The sequence below is a fragment of the Idiotropiscis lumnitzeri genome, chromosome 20 (assembly GCF_059441095.1).
Source record: "Idiotropiscis lumnitzeri isolate Australia: NSW breed Sydney's pygmy pipehorse chromosome 20, RoL_Ilum_1.0, whole genome shotgun sequence".
Taxonomy (NCBI): domain Eukaryota; kingdom Metazoa; phylum Chordata; class Actinopteri; order Syngnathiformes; family Syngnathidae; genus Idiotropiscis; species Idiotropiscis lumnitzeri.
This window is the reverse complement of record NC_142410.1, coordinates 9399618-9418109: the sequence shown is the minus strand read 5'-3', so window position 1 is coordinate 9418109 and position 18492 is coordinate 9399618. Positions and strand designations below refer to the sequence as shown.

Here is an 18492-nt window from a genome sequence, read left to right as displayed (position 1 = left end):
GATCAGCCAAAACAGCTTCTTGCAGCCAGATGGTGCTTAATGTCAAAACGGAATGTAACCTTTCCAAAATCAATAGTTGCCTTGGTTCTGATTCCTGTAGCCTCGCTGGTAGCCCCCTTGTTTGGACTGGTAACCGCCCTTCCCTCCGTCTGTGGAACGGGCACATAATAATTATTCACGACCAAAATGATTAATAAAAAGCACATTTGCTCTACATACCTCTCTGGTACGACTGTTTTTGTTGATATCCGCCTTTCTGATCTGCAAAGCAAGGCGCAAACAATTAGTCGAGCAGTGACATCGCAATAGATCTAAAATGAAGGCACAATACGCCAAGCTATTTCTTACCATGGGCAATGCATCATTTTAGAAAAACAATAGATCACATCTAAAATTAAAAAAAATCAAGTAGCCTGATTTTTTCAGGCAACTCGAGTGTGACCGCGCTGACCTCTGTTGAAGTATCCTCCGTAGACGCCCTGCTTGAGGTCGAAGACGCGCTCGTTGTTCTCCACCAAGCTGCCAAGTTTCTCGGCCAGCTGCAGCGCCATGTTCTGCAGGGAGGTGGGCTCCGTGCGGTGCATCACCACAGTTTGCGTGGGCTGGTCCAGAGAGGCCTGACAGCAGGCGAATGATACAGGAAATAATTCAATTAAAAAAAATTGTTTTTTTTTTTTTTTTTAAATGGAGGCATCCATGTCAGTAGAGGCTATGTAACGTTACCATGAGCTCCTCGTTGATTATCATTTTGCTGATGATGCTGTGAACTGTTGCAATCTCCAGCTGAAACATGTCTGATAGTGTTGCCATGCTAAGAAAAAAAACACACAGAATTTTAGCATTTGGATGTATATAGTCCAAGAATTTCTCTTCTTAATTCTAAACCATGAAAACCCCAAAGGCTATATTAATAAAGAAACTGACCTGATGGAGTCATAGACGCTGCTGTACGTGAAGAGGTACGTCCTCAACGACTCCTCTTGAATCTTCCTACACAAACCAACGCATCGCAGTCGTCAAGCAAACAATGAAAGTCCAACATGGCGATTCACAAACTGTCCGACGACGACGGATATTAAAAACTGCGAACCTGACGAGCATCTCGCGCACTCGCTGCGTCTCGGGGAACAGGTCCCAAACTTTGCTGTTCATCTTCTCGTTGATGATGAAGGAGTGGCAGGTGCGCCAGTCGCCCATCTTCATGGCCTTGCTGGCCGCCACCACGTGCTCGCGCATGCTCTCCGGGGGGCCTGGGCGGAATGCAAAGACGCAAAATTTAAGTAGCCTTCCACGATATTGCCAGATTATTACTCAATTTATTTAGCGTTAATTTTAAATGATTTAACACAAATAACATATCTTTGTTCCTTTATTCATGCCAGCAACGTACAGCGCCAGGCAGAACAATTAAATGCTCTTTGACGAGATAGAATATAACAAGTAAATGATTCTCGACTCACCGAGTAGCGGCTGCCTCTCGCCAACACGCAGCTGATGGTGGAACTGCTTGCTGATCATGCGGCGGCGGGCGTCAAACTCGTGGGCGGCCATGTAGGGGATTTCCAGCAACATGGCCGACACCAGGTACACGCACTCCAGAAGCTCGAGATTGATGTGCATGTGGAAGGGCACCTGTGATGGACACACAACTGATGATGAGCACGAAGGAGATTTTTCTTTTTTTTTATAAAAAAAATGTGCAATTCTTTTATTACATTGCTGATTTTTTTATCTGTTTAATTGTAGTTATTTTGTAAGTTTTCGTGTGTGTGTGCACTGTGATTTGACTGACTTGTCTTCTCTTCTCAATCTTCTCCTGCTCAGCGTTCCTCTCCTGCATGTTCCTCATGAGTAAACCCTGACCCAGGAGCTCCTTGGCACGGCCCGAGGACTGGATGTCCAGCAAGGCGTTGTGGGCGTCTTTAATCATGCCTTGGCGGAAGGCACAGATGCCCAGTTGGACCATGGTTCTGTTGTACAGGATCTATGATGAGAGAAAGCAAATGGTTCAACGTCATGTCATGTCATGACGAGGGCGGTCGGAATCGAGGTTCTGAAGGGCTCGCGTGCGCACCTGAACGGGAGGGTCGGCGTGCTGGATGTTGTCCTGCAGGTGGCTCATGAGCATCAGGTCGCGGGCCTGGTACCAACGCGAGTGCAGCGCGTGGTGGTAGATGTGGCAGAGGATGGCGCACGTACGGATGCGGTCGGTTCGGTCCTTGGCGTAGATGAACTTGCAGAGACGGTCCATGATGATGGCGCTGTCCTCGCCCTCGCTCTCCTCCTGGTCTTGCTGGGACTACGTGACAGCGGACGTGCAAGCGCTTTTAAGAGCGACTGTCAAGCTTGTCCGACACTTTACAGCGATGAACATGCTACTTTTCTCACCTTGCTTTCAGCCTGGATGCCCAGGCTGCGCCGGTGAGCCTTGTAATCAAACTTGTAGTAGGTGTGCATGATTCTACGCAAGTAGATGCGGCAAATGTCCTCCGTGGTGCCCCTGTTCTCCAAGTAGCTAAGCAGGCGGTCCATGATGTTACACACACGGCCTTCGTATTTGAGATTATCCACGTATTCTACGGGCAGAGGTTTAACCATCATCGCTCGTCTGTTTCATGTTTCAACGATAAAATCTTCTGAAACTGTGTCGCTTACCTTGTGAATGAGGATCCGTGTTCTGCATGATCTTCGTGAACTCCTCGTCCATCCTCTCCACCAAAGTTAAAATGCAGCCACGGACTCTGAAAGGCTAAAAAAAAAAACACCAGATAAAAAGAAAATCATGCAACTAACACGTTATTACAACAACGTAAACAACGCAAGCGTTTTTTTTTTTAACAGAAGCAAGATTGCTCATACCTGATCTGAGACGTTCAAGTTCTCACTGTCCTCTGCAATGTTCTCCCCGATGAACATGTTACTGTTGTCATACAGGACGTTCAGCAGATCATCTATGCAGTCCAGACATTGCTTCCACATTTCCGGCTGATGGATTTAAAAAAAAAAAAAGAGCCAAGTGTCAATTGATGCATACATCAATCTAGAGTGTCTTAGAGTTTCCTACCTTCATAAAAGTTCCCATGTTGGGGTTGTAATCATACAGCGACGCAATGACGTTGAATTTAATTTTAACCAGGACGCCCTGACCCAGGTTGTGTTCTGCGGAGATCCCAGCGAGGGCAGTGAGTAGTTCAACCTGGTCAGTTCTGCAAGAAGGAGCGCGCATTTAGGTACAATTTGACGTGTTACTTGATGAGGATGACGTGCACTGAGTAATTACCGGTCGGTGCCCTTTTTGCCTCTGGCTTGCAGGATCTCATTGAGCTTCTTCACCACCACAGTTGTGTTGATCTCAGTCCCCTTGGCAAACATCTTGGGCTTCTCCTGATGTTTTGAATCAAACGTAAACGTCAAAGCCTGTGTTTTGTGTGAATGATTCCAGAACAAAACGCGCCGGTTAGAAATTTTAGCCTCACCTTAACGAGAGGGACGCCTCCCCTCACTTTCTCCCAGCCTCCCTCGACCTCCTCACCTCCCTCTTCCTCAGCCTCTTCCTCCAGTTTCTCTTTCTTCTTCAGCTTCTTCTTCTTCCCCACCTTTTCGGTGCTCTTTTCAGGTGCATGGGCCCTGAACGCATTGTGGCACGGTTTAGGACGGAATGCGCCCGACTTGTGTCATCACATGTAACATTCAACTACGGAATGAACCGTGAACTGGGGGGGGACTCACTTCTTGAGGAAGACCATGGCAAGAGACGCACTCTTGCCCTCTCCGTCGTCAGAGCTCTCACTGCCCGTGTCTACGGTGTCGGAGCCCCAGTCTTCGTCATCTTCATCATCATCACTGGAGGATGACTCATCCTGTCAATAACCACAACATTGAAGTCAAACAAATTGTTTAAAAGCTGCCGCAAAGTTTGGACCGTAAGCCTCTGCCTACGCGTTGACATCCATCAACACACATCAGACGGGGCAACTCGGGTTTGTGTGGTTTTACAAAAACAAAAATGCTGATGTACTGTTTAAAATAGACTCAACAGCCATTGACGCAATTACTAACAGCCAATCAAGCAAGATTCCAACTCCTTACCCCGGATCCTTTGGCGGACTTGAGGAACTTGCTAGCGTCTGGTGTGGCCTCAGGTTTTTTCTTCAGGAAGGCTTTAGCAGACACGCCATCATCGCCATCGCTATCAGAGGATGAACCTGATGAACAAAAACAACACGAATAATTAATCTCTGTCTATTTGAGTGTGACTTTCTCACAGGAATACAAGCGTTCACATGAACAGTGATACATTGTCCAAAATATGAAGAGGAAGACGTTTAAAAGGAGGCTGACCTGAATCATCTTGGCCCTTGTCGTCGTCTTCATCTGCGGACTCTTGAGGATTCTGCGACAAGTTTATTGAGAGATTAATCTCCTTCCCCAGTAAGACGAAACGACAATCACAGCTGATGCAATTCGGATAAAATAACAAATTTGAGTGGTATGTCATCATTTGTTGGTGAATATGCCATGTGTGTCATGTTATCACCTCCTTGTAAGCCGTGATTTCCGTCTCGTAATCCCGGTTGTACTTGCGGATCTTCTGGCGCAATGTACTGAGGGCTTTTGCGTTGTTCTTGTTCATCTTCTTCTTTCCCTCTTTGTCCTCCCAAAGCTGAAACAATCCATTTTAAAACTTGACATGAATTTTTTTTTTTTTTTTTTTAATTAACAGGGTGTTAAAAAATATTATTTTTCACAATAGCAGCAGGAGTAGAAATTACAGTACAGACTATTCACTCCGACTATCACATTTCAAACTGAAAATTCAAAACTGATTCAAGTACTAGAGAATTTCAAACGGTGGGAAACTAAAGGACTGACCTGATTCAGGTAGTCTTCCAGGTCTGCCAAAAGACGGATGTAGAAAGGTGGAACACCCTCTTTGTCTACTATGTTCTTGCTTTTGAGGAACGCTCGACACAACTGCTCAAATTCCTCCAAACACTTGGCCATGTCACGGATCTTCATGGCATTGCGGATAGTCTTGATGTAATTGGTCAACTCCTCAAACCTAAGACACAGGAGCACATTCAAGTCACACGGTTAAAGCACATAGGATAAAAGTCGAGTTAAGCTCCGGAAAAATAAAATAAAATGCTACCTTTTGTCTTTGGCACTGCGCACGACTCTCTTGGTGTCCTCCTCATCATCACTGAGCAGCAGCGACCTGTGGGGTCAAACACACATTATGAGCTGGCTTGAAATCGCAACACTGGCGAGACCCAATAAGTGCACTGACTGCTTGAGCGTGGTCCCGGGTGCTTTGGGAGCGATCTCATCTGCCGACGAGGACTCCTCTGACTCACTGTCAGACCCGGTTGCAAAGAAACGAGACATTGCTGAAGAAAGGGCTCAATCTGCAAAATAAATACAGAAGATTGTAAGTAATCGCACCAGCCTGGCTAAAATTGCATTCACTAAAAAATTTGCACTGCCTTGTTCGATGCAAAATATGCAGTTGTAAAAAAGAATTTCACCATTAATATACTATCTGAACAGCTACGAGATGCAATGTCTCGGTCTGCTTGAAAATGCACACATTTCAGACTACAAGAACTCCAACTTGCACTTGAGAAAACACATTGTGGTTTCCATGAAATCTACGCCTGATAAAACATTCACCGTCTGAGGCACTTTCTGAGTCCCCGCAGCGAAAAGTTCCATTTAGAATTTCATTTCCACAAGACCGGTAACTGTAGTGAGGTAACTTAAAATGGCGTTAGCAGATGCTTAGTCTCGAATTAAGACGTTTACAAATAATCAATAAAGCTATTCAAATGACAATAGTAAATAAACGCCTCAACAGGTTATTTGTCATCAGGTCGTTTGTAATTTAACTACAACCGTGTGATTCAACGACATGTTTACCTTCCAAAGTAATTGCTCGCTCTTGTGGCGGGCTAATGCTAAGATAAGCTTCCGCTAGCACTCGGGCCTCACAGTGCGAAAGCGAACAGGAGTCGACTAGTGAGAAGCTAATTTCCTAACAGAAACTCACCTATGTCCTTGTGAAATGGGCTATGTGGTGCTTTTGTGTTGTTTGGGCGTTTATAAAATCCAGTTTTGCTGTTGCGTTGGCACGGAGAAAACGTGCGACGTTGCGTGCGGGTCACTCGCGCCGGGGAAGGAAGTGACGGAGATCGACGTTTTGGTCAAGCCATTGCTACAGCGCCCCCTATCGGCGAAGGTCAATTTATTTATAAAAATAACAAAATAAAACAAACCAAAAAAAACAATTATCCAGTATAAACAGCACCTATTGAAACAAAACATATTTCCACTAATATGATCCTTTGGGCCACACTTTAGTTTAATGTCAAGTTATCAACAGTTGTAACTCTTAAACGACATTCACAGTTGTTACATGTTTTTTTTAAGTGAGAAAAAGTACTCTGGAACATTGAGAAAATGGAATTGTCATAATTTAGTTAATAAATTAAAATGTTCTTTTCAAATTATTGTTCTCTTAGTTTTCGTTAACTAAAATAACCTCAGCGCAAACGCATGGTGGATATAAAAAGTCTAAACACCTTTGTTAAAAATGAAAACGTTTTTATACTATTAATGTGGCCTATATGGTCCAATAAAACCAAGGTAGACGTTTTTGGCCAAAGTTTTTTCCTCAAAGAACTGACCAGAGCGAGCAATGTCACACCAATTTTATTAATACAAGTATAATTTGAAAAATACATAAACATTTTCAAGTTGATTTCAGTGCAGTTTCAGATATCCTTTTCTTTAGTTCTGTGGAAACAAAAAGACTATCATTAACAGGACATACAGAATAAAATTGTACTAACTGGAGCATTGCCAGCCATACCTTCTTTCAGTCGCTCTATTTCAGCTTTTAGCACAACGCAATTAGCACAACCTGTAAAAAAATGAGTCAACATATTGTAAATACAATGACAATCTTGACTTTAGGCTGGGGGGGGGGGGGGCTTGGATCATGTCATGTCCAGTAAATTTCATCAACAGATTCAAACTACTGTACCGCCTTTTGAACCTTTAGCTAGCTGAGTTTTCTGACTCCTCACAGGTGGTTTTAGATTTTTGGTCCTGCTGACAGACTCAGCAGCCACTGAGGACACTGCTGCATCTGAAGAAAGGAAAAAAAAAAAAAATAAATTGAAATCACATGACGGGTTCCGCCAGGCGATGATTCGCCATTTCGATCAATTTCAACGAACCATCTTTTGCGGTTTTAGCCGTTGGCGCTCGCTGACATTGTGAAGCCTGCCTCGAGCTTCTCATGGCACTTGACGCATCAACGGCTGGCCCTGGTGCGACAATGTTACTGGAAGGTGTGGGGACATCTGAAAGTGCACAAAGAGCAACCACGCAGTCATTGTCATAGCCGTCTAATATATTCTTCGGGGAATTTACTTTTTTTTTTTCCCCCTTCCATTTTTACCCGACTTTGTCTTCTTTTTCACTCCGAACGGCGCATCTCTGCTCAAGTCACGCTTCCTGGGTTGGGCAACGTGAACTGCAGTATTAGACGCTAAGGAGGAAGACAATATTTTTTTTTATTAAAAATTCCATTCATATTTGTCTTTGGTTTGGAATTTCAGAATAAACCAAAAATGTGCAAGATCCTGTACAGGTGAACACTTTTTTTTTTTTTTAAAGTCCAACAGTTTAATGTCACCTCTTTTCGAACAAAGAGCACAATTCATTCCAAAAAAGTGGGTTATCTCCCCAACTTGTGGCGACTATCGTATATGTGTATATCACCTTATGAATTATGCGAGTGTCTATGGTGCAGCGTGTGTATCACAACATCATCGTAATTACGTTTCTTATCAGCACTTGAAGCCAGTGAGCTGCTTCGTATTGACGGCGGCCTGAGAAGTGGGGGTCCTTTCGGGATGCTTGATGGTCTTCCAGCCAACTGCGGCTTCTCTACTCCAGTCTTTGGCGGGTGTGCGTTTGGCCGCAACGCTGGTGGCGCAGAAGATGAGTTTGTGTCAAAACGAAACCAAGCACGCAACGATGAGAATTGAGTCTATACTTACCTGTGTTTGTTGGTCGCGGGTTATAAGAGCTGGGCACTGCTGAACTCTTAAAAAAGACACACAAAAAAAAAAAAAAAGTCCTTCTTGAATTGGATTCTTCCAATGTATTCTTTTTACTTACCTCGTGAAGTGTGCGAGTGGACAAAATTTGTTTGGGCAAGTGGAGACCCGATGCCAGATTCTCGCCTCGTCTTGGAAGCAACGTGGCCGGCTTGAACTTGAGCAGCAGTGATGTGGCTTTCAAGGAAGGCAGCAGTGATTTAGCAGCCGGTTGAGCCGCTAATATTTTTGGACCACAGATGTTGGACGCAACGTCGGGCGTCGGCTGAACTTCCGGCTTACTGACCGTATCCTCGTTGGGTTTTTCCACAAACAGCAGCAATTTGCTGTCACATTGGCGGGCGGAGAAGGGGGCCATTTTACTATCTGTCAACGGCGTTGACGTGACAAAATTTCCATGCCTCAAATCGAGGGTGTCGTTGAAATTAAAGGTTTTGCTGCTGTTCTCTGGATCCGAGCTTTGCTTCGAGGTCAGAGAATGATGCTCAGCCTCACAGCGGCTCGCTTCGGGCGCCAATGTTTCGCCGAGATTGGCATTAAACGTGCCTTGAGGCGGCTCAACCGCATCGGCGTCGGCGCTGCGGCCGGCGTGAGAGGGAGGTTTCGAGTCAACGGTGTTGGCGTGACTGTCACTGGAGACATGTTCTGACATCGATAAACTGCTATTGGACCGAGGAGGTGGATTTGCATCGAAGGTATTGTGGTGACGGTCACCAGAGCTGCTTTCCGGTGTTGTTTTCTCCCCGTTGGACTTGGATGGCGTTTTAACATCAAAGGTGTTGTGATGACTGTCATTCGAGCCGTTTTCCGACATGGCGAGTGCGCTATTTGTCCGAGAGGGCGGATTTGCATCGAAGGTATTGTGGTGATGGTCACGCGAACTGCTTTCGGACGTCGTTGCTGTTCCGCTGGAGTGAGCCGGAGGTTTAGCATCAAAAGTGTCGTGATGACGCTCACTCGAAGTGCTGTCTGACAAAGTTATCGTTCCGTTAGACCAACAGGGAGGTTGAGTATCAAATGTGTTGTGCTGACTGCCACTCGAATTGCTTTCAGATATTGTTCCATTCGTTTGAGGGGGAGGATTTGCATCAAAGGTGTTGTGGTTGCTCTCCGACATGGTGGTGTTGGGTGGAGGTTTGGCTTCAAACGTGTTGCGGCGACCGTCATTAAGAGTCGTTTCTGTCGACGGGTTCATTGTGCTGTTATTACTCATCACGCTGGTTTTGCAGTCAGCTGTGTTCGCAGAGAGCAGGCCATCCTGTTCTGTAGGTTCACCCCCCAAGGTGGAATGTTTATTAGTTGGTGTTGACGGATCCTCTTCTTTGCACTGAAGGAGGTTCATTTGAGATGCAATTAAAGGGGTAGGCTGGGAAGTTTTGTTGGTCGATTCATGAGCGCCTTCCAAATTAGACTCAACGGATGGCTCCTGTGCACTGTTGTTAAGTAATTGCATGTCAGAAGGAGATATATTTATAGTAAAGTTTATACTCTGGTGCATTGTGGAATCAAATGAGTAATCAGTAATGTTCGGTAAGCTCTCATCACGCAACCAAATCATAGTAGCATTTGTGTCCAAGTTGAGAGTTTGGATGCCGTTTGGTTTGACCTCCATCCTTGGCGTGTGAAAGGAAGCCAATTTAGAGTTGTTCTTCATTATTTCCACGATCTTACCAGATTTTGTACCCAATTTCCTTGCAGTTAGAGGCGTTGTTGGCATGTTAAGGAGAGATAACTCATCCTTGGTGTGATTCATGTCGACATTTTGTGTGACATCAAGAAGACTGATATCTGGGAAGTAGTTCTCATCCAAGTACTGCTTCTTCTCTGATGTTGTTACTCCTGAGGGAATGTTTTTTTGTTTTGTTTCATCCGCTTCCAGATTGTCCACAACAGAAGAACATCCCATTGTTAAGTCAGCCATAGTGGACTTTTTGCTGTTGGTGGATACTAAATAGACCTGAATTGGCCCTGACGTGACTCCGGCAGATACATCTCCTCAAATATCTGCAGCCTGAGGATGAAAAGTGCAATGCATGATAGCCTAGCAGGCATAACTACCGAGATGTTTTCTGTCCGTTGACAAGCGTAATAAACGTACCCGACTCGACTTCCTCTTCGAAGTTGATCTCCGTCGCGTTAACTTCATATGTATTCGTAAAGTCTTGACAGCATCCACGAAAGAAAAAAAATCACGTGATTTTAGACGCTAAAATAAATACAAGATCAACGACACTTCTCGTGTTTTAAAACTTTTCTGAAGAATATCCCAACCAATCACAAAAGGGAGTATCTTCTTCGTGTGTGTGATAACACTTGCCTACACTGCCCCCATTTGCCTTTTTTGGGGAACTGCACACACGCGGCGAAAATCTGACAACAGCGTCCCCTGGTGCATTGATGTGGAGCATGTTTGAGTTCACACGTTTTCGACAACATTCGCTTAAATTATTTTTCGTACAATACCCCTCAGGTATGACTGGTGAATTACTTTTTTTGCATCAACACAACAGGAAAAAATTTAAATCAAATAAGCACACAATCATTCCAAATGCGTTATTCCAAAGTGTTTTATTGAACCTTGAAGAAACAGAAAGGCCACCAGGTTAAAGCATCAACTCCAGCATCACCCGCAGCTGCTTTTGAGATTTGGCCGCCGTGTGATGATTGTCCTGCTTTATTGCACGAGTGTCGCCGCTTTCTACCTCCTGCCTCGCAGCCTGGTGGGAGTCCTCTGTGATAAACAAAAAAAGGGAAACGAAAACAACTGGAATAAGGATTCACCTGTGGCGCAATGTAACATCTTGATATTGATAATGACCATTAGTGGTGGGGGCATACAGGACATATGGCAAAGGCTTGACTTCACCTTTCAGACTGTTCATTACCGCTCCCAGTTTATTTGACTGTCCAAACTAAATATAAAACAATAATTGTGTACGTGTAGTGTCAAAAAATGCAGAAAGGGATAAATACATCGGAATTGTTGGATGAGATTCCACACTACCTTGAACGTTGTCATGAACTTTAACCCTTTGCCTCTTCCGCTTCTTACCCTGAAACCCACAAACATTTCCCTCAGTTTCGAGCGGAGGTCACGAGTGTTACTGTAATTAATAAATATAAAATGGTGACAGAGCTGGGCAGTTCAGTCCGGCCTCCAGCCCGGCCGGATGCCCATTTTTGGACGTGTGGGGGGGACAAATCTTTAAGAAAAGGATGTTTAAATGAATCTCTGCCGTTAGCATCTCTTCCGAGGATGGAACGATACATAGCTCACAGCCGGCGGGCGGGGGGGCTGACCGTCAAAAAAAGGGTCAAGTGCCCAGCTCTGGCTGTTAATAATAAATATCGCGGACTGCTGTTTTTTTTTCCGTGAAGACTTACATAGTTATCGGTGAAGGACCAATCGGGATGCTGCTGAGTGTGGAGTAGTTTTGCAGCGTCGGCGAGCTCATAGTATTTCCTCTGCTGTTTTTTTGTCAGTGACTTCCACTGCGCAAATATGACATCACTCAGTGACACACACGGTCGCAGGTACAGTATTGAGACGCTTGTGTGACACGCTTACCATCTGCCCGACCACTTTGTTGACATCAGCGCTGTTTCGAATGTTGAGCAGAGCGACAACCTTAGGCCTCTGCTCCTGCCGGAACAGCATGAAGGCGTTTAGCGGCTTCTTGATGTACTTTTCACTTTTCTTTTCATCCCGTACGTCGTCACCTTCCCCTCTCCTACTGGAACGGCACATTTCAACATGGGTGATGTCTGAAGGAATTGCAGCATCTTCATTGAAATATGCATATACCGCAAGTCATAATCCCTTGCTTTTAGAAAAGAACCAAAAGTTAGCTGCAATTCTCTCAAAAGTCCTCAGTTTTCGACAATAAAAGGACTTTCGCCATTCACTATAGTTGAGTTTCTTTGGGGGAGTGTCAATTATTTTTTCTAATGTTATTATTTTAAATAAAAAAAAAATACTTACAGCGCTCTGGAGGTGTTTGCTGAAGAGGCAGCCACACATGGAACGTGACTTCTTAGTGCCATATTTTTGCTCCTATTTTGATGAGACATGTGTGTCAACAGGCAACACAAAAAAAGCAAAGTCGTGGCACCGGATTTGGACATGTGCCTCTTTTCACCTACACATGCCCGATCGGAGTCAAGCTCACCCCCACAGGTTGCGTCATCGTTGCTGGTTCTTCCTCCTGGAAGTCAAAACATGCAGAATTGCAGAGTACCGCGTTCACACGAGAAGGCGAGCATGCACCACTCTCATAAAGTCTGCAGTGCTGCCCTCGAGGATCATTAGGTGGCCGTTAAGGATGTTTTTGACAAGTGGTGAAAGGTTTTAGGGAGCCGCATTCTTTCCATAGGGGGAAAACAATGATCTGTGGTTGTGATTTTTGTGATTGCCTGGTAACCAGTCCAGCGTTTACACACCAACTCTTGTCAAAAATCATCTTATAATTATAGGTGTCGAAACTCTGGTCCGCGGGCCAAAGTTGGCCCGCAGTGTAATTATATTTGGCCCGCGAGGCTATACCATTTTATAATACAATTTTAAATTCAATATGATTATGGTAACATTCAAAATGCTAATAGTAATTTCAATAAAACCACTTATAATCAAAATTTTCAATTAAAAAAATATCTGCATGTATATTGTTTTTTAAAAAAGAAAGTGTCTTACCAATTGAGAATCAAAGGGATTTGGACACCATTCATAGGGAAGAGACTGGGGAAGAAAAGCAAATCCGACAAAGCACATATTTTTTTTTTCTTATTTCTAAGCGATATCATTTTGTATCGACATTTGTATCCTACCAGGCCATGGCTGCAAGGCAACATCAAACCAGGACAGTGCGGCGGCTCGAAAACGGGAGTCATTGTCATCATCGGCGGCGGAACCTCCAGCATCTTCCCAAGGGGGAACCACACGCCTGAGCCGTCCACCTCGCCTTCTACAGTCCGAAGCTCCGTGTAGATGCTTTCTCCCGACGGTTCTCGGAGCGAAGGAAGATTTGAGGATGAAGAGAAGTGGGCTGCGTCAGCCAGAATGTCCTGATGGCAAAAAGTGCCCAGCTCGTCTGAGAGCTCATCGTGATCCATTGGATGGCGCTGATGTGATAAGACAGCAAGCATGATTCAAGGAGAGAAAAAAAAATAACACAAATGAACACTATCGGTGTGCCAGTCTTGTCAGCTAAGAAACCCCCAAAAACCTTCAGAGGTTTTCCTCAGTCTGAAAATCGCCCCTTATCCGAGACTGAAGACTGATATCAAAGCAACTTGGTCAACACTTGAACTGTGTCAAAGGTTGACCACCTCAATGCCTCGCCGCCTCGATGCAAAAGGAGACTCGACAAAAGTACTCAAGGAATATTGAGTGTCACATCGCGCCTCGATGCAAAAGGAGACTCGACAAAAGTACTCAAGGAATATTGAGTGTCACAATCTCATTTTGCCAAATATTGGATTTGTCTTCCATTAATTTTACAAATAAAAGCTTGAAATATTTCACTGTGGGTAGCTAACCAATAAGTCACACTATTTGAAAAAAATATTGAAATTTATCGATTTTTTAGGTATCCATCTGCAAAGTCTTAAATCCAATGTCTATTGAATATTAAATGAACTTGATGAACTACAAAGCAGCTCGTGCTTTTCATTCCATTTAAATGACAGATATTTTTAACGAATACAAAAAGATTTAATCAAATATTTTGGATTTTTTTTGTGGTTGTTCAAGTTGACCCTGTACACACATTATTGGACTTTATTTGATATCACAGCAAATCTTAGGAACACAGGAAGTTGTCAGGATCACAGCTCAAAATGAGCATTTGAAAAATGCATTTTCACTCTAAAAAAAACAACTAATGTTTTTAATTATATATTATTTATTTCTAAACTTGACGCAAATAAAATGGTTCTCTTAAATGTTTCAGAGCATATAAATTGTTAATTTATAACAAAAAACAAAGTGGGCTTTCCAGACCTTTTTCCCCCCCAGACCTACCGACAAAAGTTGAGCTGTTAATGAGTTGTCTCAAATCTTGAAGACTTTGTTAGCGCACGCAGAACCAACCCACCTGCTCGTGTCTTTCATCCCTTTGGTCTCTTTGTGATGTCATCACTGCAATCACCATGGCAACAACAACATTTTTTTATTTTTTTGGGGGGGAACTCTGGACTTTAAGGGACCAGTTAGTCAGTTACATTTCTTTGATGGTTAAACACAACCCCCGATGCTTATCACAGCCTCGAGATACAAAAAAAATTATATACAACGGCAACTTATAACAAGTTGAAAAATTTACAACTTCACGCAACATTTATGGCAAAAATAACGGGTGCTTTCGATTTAGTTTATTACAAAATGTCCACAAAATGGTGCCGTTATATTCATCATTGCACAAACAATCTTTTACAACATACCCCGATATTCACAAAAAAAAAAAAAAAGTACAGTTTGTCTCAGTTTTTGGTGGCTTTCTTCAATTTGGTCTTGAGCTCTGACATGAATGGATTTCCAAATCTAAAAACAACACCAAAAGTAAACAACGCGCTGCTATTAAAGCCTTGAATGAAATCAAAGTACTCGGTATTCACCCGGCTTGTTTTGGCGGCATCCATTTTGCTTTAGGCGGCACCTCAGCTTGTTTGGTGGCATCGGCCGTCGGCACGGGTTTCAGCTCAGCTTCCTGTCGGTATCGAGCGTTCAAATGTGGAAAAGTCAAACGTTTAAACCAATGACAATGCTTCCAAAAATGAGCCTGATCTTCACTTACCATTTTTGGTAACTTTTTTACAACAGGAAAACCCGCTCCAAGCCCTTTAAAAGATCAACAACGTGATTTTATTTGCCAACTAAATAATCATAATAAATCAACCAAGCCGGTCGTGTGTTATTAATTGCAAGAAACCCACCAGGCAGTTTGAATCCCAAGCCTCCCAATACATGAACACCGACAGGAATTTTGGATGCTGGCGGGGGTGGAGCGCTTACAGGATCCACCGAGGGCCTTTGGAGAAGGGAGTGCCGATCTTTTGGTGGCCTGGCGCGAGGGTTTTTCACGGCCATTCGTGACCTTTGAGGGGCAAAGTTCAACACAAAGCTGCTCACCTGCAATGTAAATAATGAGAATGAGGGTTAGGTGGTTGCCAGAGATGAGGGGGTGGTGGGGGGTGACAAGAGAGAGCGAGAGAGAGAGAGAGAGAGAGAGAGACTGTGTGAAGAAGCAATTGAGAGCCAAAATAAGCATCTTAAGTTGTGTTTGCAATACGCAATAAGTTAACAGTACCGTTTCCATATCGCTTTCATGATAATCGATAAATATTCTGGAAGGTGGTCTGCCGTCGGGCGCCATTCAGTGATGAAGAACCAAACGAAAGGGAACCATACCTCAAGTTCACCCTTGGGCTTGTCCACCGTGTCCAATGATTGCGGAATCGTCATCTTTAAAGGCTCGAGCGCAAACTTCGACAGTTCCTCTGGAGACTCCTCTGAATCCGTCTTTAGGATTTCCAATGAACTGATTTCAAGAACGTCTTGATCAACTGCAAAAGCAGCGACGGCTTTTGCCGCTTTCCTGGCGCAAGCGGCTGTCTGGGATTCGCCAAAGGACTGGTCCGAGAAGCCCGACTCGGGCGATGATATCACCGTGAAGCTTTCCAAGTGGTACCGCTTTTCAAGAGACTCATTTGAGAACTCTTCTTGTTCGGCGTCATAGTTCGCTGCCGGTGAAGCAGTTTGTATCTCCGTATCGAGAAACACATCTTGATGCGGACCGGCCGAGGTGGGTGTTGTTTCCTCGGTGTTACTTGTCGGAGTTGTCATGAGATGCAAAGTGGTTCTTGTGTCTTTTAAACCCTCATTGACCGTCCCCACAATGTCATCAGTTTCACGTTTTTTGGCCTCCTCTGACCTCTGGTCTTGTACATCATTCCTTGCGTCTTCTCCAGCACACCTCTCAGGTTTCATCTCACCTTTGTCCAATGACGATCCCGTGAGGGCGCTTTCCACATCCACCATCCACTCTTTGGCACCGACTAATTCTCTTCGGGTTTCGTTGTTGTCGCCTGCCGCATCGTTCAACCGTAATACGTGTTCCCGTTCAACTGCTTCAGTCGCCACTTGAAGTTGTTCCATGTCGTCGTCAGTTAGGCTGCAAGGTGGACCGAATTCCCGCTCCGGGAGTTTGACTCCCATGTTTGGACTCGCGCAAGTGGTTTTTGTTTTAACCGCAAAATTCATTTGGCATTTGGCCCCGATGCCGTTTTGAAGGCTCTCCGCTCGCCGAAGTGACCCCTCACATGTTGGCGTATGGAGCTGCTCTGACGCATCACGTAAATTTAAGGGACGGTTTTCCTGTGCCGTATTGGCCTCGGGGTTTACCGCTAGCGCAGAAGTTACTTCTTCCTCAAATCTGTCATTGCTGTCCAGACTAAAAAGCGCCCCCTCAACTTTCCTCACTTGTTCGGATTCACCCGTCTTTGCATCGGACTGTCCGTTGACATTTGAGTGCATCTCGATTTTAAGAGTTCCGACGTCGTCGTCACTGTTGGCGTCTGTTGTTGTTATTTTGGTGCCCTGCTCTTCTACCTCATCCGTTCGGTGATTGCCTGCAGACAAGTTTTCATCGTCCTCATATCCTTCAGGCTGTGATCCAACCTCCAACTGATCTTCAGTTCTATCAGAGGCCAGCAGTAACAAATCCTCAGCGTTTTTCATCTTCTCCTGAGGCTTCGGCCTTCTTGAATTTTCGATGCCCATGGTCGGACTCAAATGCGCGACACTGCAAAATGTTGCCACGGATTCTTCTGGAGAATAATTCACTTGCTCAGGTACTTTGATTTCAGAATTTAGTTTTTTTTCTCCGGCCCAAGCAGGCAGCGATGCATTCAGCTGACACGCCGCCTTGTCAGACTGATCCTTATGAACGCCGGCAATGTGACCATCTCCACCAGAACCACTTTGAGCGATGGATTCTTGGAGCTTATCATCACTGATGTTTGAAGGTTCCGGCCTGAGGAATCTGTTGACAGCTCCGGCTAAATAGTACTGACAAAGAGGCACACAGATTAAACATTAATGCGCTGATTCATAAATGGTCATTTGCTCAAGACTATTTTTTTAGAGTATGGCAATTAGTGCTTTTATAAACTCAGAATTACAAATTATCCGGGGGGGGAAAAAATAACAATCCCACTGACAGCATGCATAAAAAAATATCACCTTGTGCCTGTGAGTGAGCAATATTTTAAACTGACGTTTTGTCGAATTGACATTGATGTCATGATGACATAATTGCTTCCCTGTTAAACCTCACCTTTGGCCTTGCGGAAACGGTCCCGTATTTCAGAACCGAAAGTTGTTTGCCGCATACATTGGACATTTGCATGGAAATCCGGGAACAAGCGGTGATGATGTAACAAATACGGCGAAGCGGGAGAAGAAAGTGTGAGAAGGGACAAAAAAAAAAAAGAAAAAAACTAGTAATATTATTCAACGCACAGTGATGCATGGATGACGGGCAGCACCTGCGCCAAGCGCTGTGACGCACAAATGACAGACGCGCACCGTCGAGGACGGACGTCAACACGCAAAGAGAGGCGAAAGGTGTCAAAAACGAAGTTACAATGAGCACATCGAAGTAACTTTATTTTGGCACTTCCGGTAGAGGCGGAAGTTGCATTCCGGAGGGATGTGGACAACAAAAACTTGACTTCGCGTAAAATTGACAACGCGAAAGACCGGAAAATAAACCAAAGTTTAAAGATGAATGATTAGAGAAGTGTTAAAGTTAAAAAAACATGTGTATATGTTTAATTCATGAAACCATTTTATTTTGGAGCAAAATGCTAGAACGTCAACTACCAATTTTTTTCTCGCTCTTACGTAACTGTTTATGTTGGAGTAATCAGAGATTACAAATTTTAGACCAAACGTTTTCATCCTTTCAACTAGCGCCACATTAATCCAAACAGACACACAAGAAATCATCGTGTCCGCTCACCAAAACATTCCACAGCGTCCCTGCGATCCTGGCCGAATCCATCATTCAAAAAATGACACGTTGCATCCGAATTCAACTTTTTTTTTTTTTGCTCGTTTCGTAATAAAAGCACAAATGTCCTCCTGCCTAGCCAGAGGTTTGCATCCAGATCAAACGGCGACAAAAAGTTTGTTCTCATCAGCCTGGCCCCAGTTCCTCATAATACAAACGCTTCTTCCGGTCAATGAGGAGCGTGATTAAACACAGCTGAGAAGAAAACATTTGATCGAGACGTATTTTCTTTTATTCGCCATTCACATGTCTTTTATATAAGAATCAAGCCTTTATGGGCGAAAAGAAATTCA

At 44.2% G+C, this 18492-nt stretch overlaps 4 protein-coding genes across 5 annotated transcripts; all 4 read right to left on the bottom strand.

Annotated features, from left to right (window-relative positions):
- Nucleotide 1: 1 nt before the first annotated feature.
- Nucleotides 2-6202, bottom strand: eif3c (eukaryotic translation initiation factor 3, subunit C). Its single transcript, XM_088283876.1, has 23 exons — nucleotides 6050-6202; nucleotides 5291-5408; nucleotides 5153-5218; nucleotides 4873-5062; nucleotides 4538-4663; nucleotides 4342-4393; nucleotides 4090-4205; nucleotides 3730-3860; nucleotides 3477-3627; nucleotides 3281-3384; nucleotides 3065-3206; nucleotides 2860-2985; nucleotides 2656-2749; nucleotides 2389-2576; nucleotides 2075-2299; nucleotides 1793-1984; nucleotides 1461-1632; nucleotides 1091-1250; nucleotides 925-990; nucleotides 724-811; nucleotides 452-617; nucleotides 220-261; nucleotides 2-149 (listed from the first exon to the last, which is right to left on the bottom strand). The coding sequence occupies exons 2-23, from the start codon at nucleotides 5386-5388 to the stop codon at nucleotides 70-72; spliced, it is 2775 nt and encodes a 924-aa protein (XP_088140002.1). The 5' UTR covers nucleotides 5389-5408; nucleotides 6050-6202; the 3' UTR covers nucleotides 2-69.
- Nucleotides 6203-6731: 529 nt separating this feature from the next.
- On the bottom strand, nucleotides 6732-10424 carry LOC148317573 (uncharacterized). 2 transcript variants are annotated; one of them, XM_088283880.1, is made up of 9 exons: nucleotides 10228-10424; nucleotides 8191-10140; nucleotides 8070-8115; nucleotides 7849-7995; nucleotides 7466-7555; nucleotides 7242-7367; nucleotides 7046-7150; nucleotides 6872-6922; nucleotides 6732-6795 (listed from the first exon to the last, which is right to left on the bottom strand). In XM_088283880.1, exons 2-9 carry the CDS (start codon nucleotides 10048-10050, stop codon nucleotides 6752-6754), a joined length of 2469 nt encoding a protein of 822 aa, XP_088140006.1. In that variant the 5' UTR covers nucleotides 10051-10140; nucleotides 10228-10424; the 3' UTR covers nucleotides 6732-6751. The 2 variants fall into 2 exon arrangements, with proteins under 2 accessions (XP_088140006.1, XP_088140007.1); XM_088283881.1 differs by having other exon boundaries at nucleotides 7058-7150.
- A 308-nt stretch (nucleotides 10425-10732) lies between these two features.
- On the bottom strand, nucleotides 10733-13238 carry LOC148317572 (protein pop-1-like). Its single transcript, XM_088283894.1, has 8 exons — nucleotides 12954-13238; nucleotides 12820-12864; nucleotides 12273-12334; nucleotides 12112-12183; nucleotides 11698-11857; nucleotides 11514-11621; nucleotides 11134-11182; nucleotides 10733-10860 (listed from the first exon to the last, which is right to left on the bottom strand). The coding sequence occupies exons 1-8, from the start codon at nucleotides 13236-13238 to the stop codon at nucleotides 10733-10735; spliced, it is 909 nt and encodes a 302-aa protein (XP_088140020.1).
- A 1041-nt stretch (nucleotides 13239-14279) lies between these two features.
- Nucleotides 14280-18377, bottom strand: LOC148317571 (uncharacterized). Its single transcript, XM_088283882.1, has 6 exons — nucleotides 18149-18377; nucleotides 15535-17193; nucleotides 15060-15255; nucleotides 14921-14964; nucleotides 14742-14833; nucleotides 14280-14667 (listed from the first exon to the last, which is right to left on the bottom strand). The coding sequence occupies exons 1-6, from the start codon at nucleotides 18191-18193 to the stop codon at nucleotides 14607-14609; spliced, it is 2097 nt and encodes a 698-aa protein (XP_088140008.1). The 5' UTR covers nucleotides 18194-18377; the 3' UTR covers nucleotides 14280-14606.
- Nucleotides 18378-18492: the final 115 nt, after the last annotated feature.

Bases quoted from the DNA above. Each gene is read 5' to 3' on its own strand.
- LOC148317572 (XM_088283894.1), bottom strand. From the start codon at position 13,238: ATGGATCACGATGAGCTCTCAGACGAGCTGGGCACTTTTTGCCATCAG. The intron at 12,184-12,272 runs GTAGGTGAAAAG...TCATCAAAATAG, and splicing joins TTGACTCCGATCGGGCATGT to GAGCAAAAATATGGCACTAA. The intron at 11,622-11,697 runs GTAAGCGTGTCA...ATATTTGCGCAG, and splicing joins ACAAAGTGGTCGGGCAGATG to TGGAAGTCACTGACAAAAAA.
- LOC148317573 (XM_088283880.1), bottom strand. From the start codon at position 10,050: ATGGCTGACTTAACAATGGGATGTTCTTCTGTTGTGGACAATCTGGAA. The intron at 7,556-7,848 runs GTAATTACGATG...CTTCCTCCTTAG, and splicing joins TTCAAGTGCTGATAAGAAAC to CGTCTAATACTGCAGTTCAC. The intron at 7,368-7,465 runs GTAAAAATGGAA...GTGCACTTTCAG, and splicing joins GAAAAAGAAGACAAAGTCGG to ATGTCCCCACACCTTCCAGT.
- LOC148317571 (XM_088283882.1), bottom strand. From the start codon at position 18,193: ATGATGGATTCGGCCAGGATCGCAGGGACGCTGTGGAATGTTTTG. The intron at 17,194-18,148 runs GTGAGCGGACAC...CCTCTTTGTCAG, and splicing joins GGACGCTGTGGAATGTTTTG to TACTATTTAGCCGGAGCTGT. The intron at 14,668-14,741 runs GTGAATACCGAG...TGTTGTTTTTAG, and splicing joins ATGCCGCCAAAACAAGCCGG to ATTTGGAAATCCATTCATGT.
- eif3c (XM_088283876.1), bottom strand. From the start codon at position 5,388: ATGTCTCGTTTCTTTGCAACCGGGTCTGACAGTGAGTCAGAGGAGTCC. The intron at 4,664-4,872 runs GTCAGTCCTTTA...GGATTGTTTCAG, and splicing joins TGGAAGACTACCTGAATCAG to CTTTGGGAGGACAAAGAGGG. The intron at 1,633-1,792 runs GTCAGTCAAATC...TGTCCATCACAG, and splicing joins AGATTGAGAAGAGAAGACAA to GTGCCCTTCCACATGCACAT.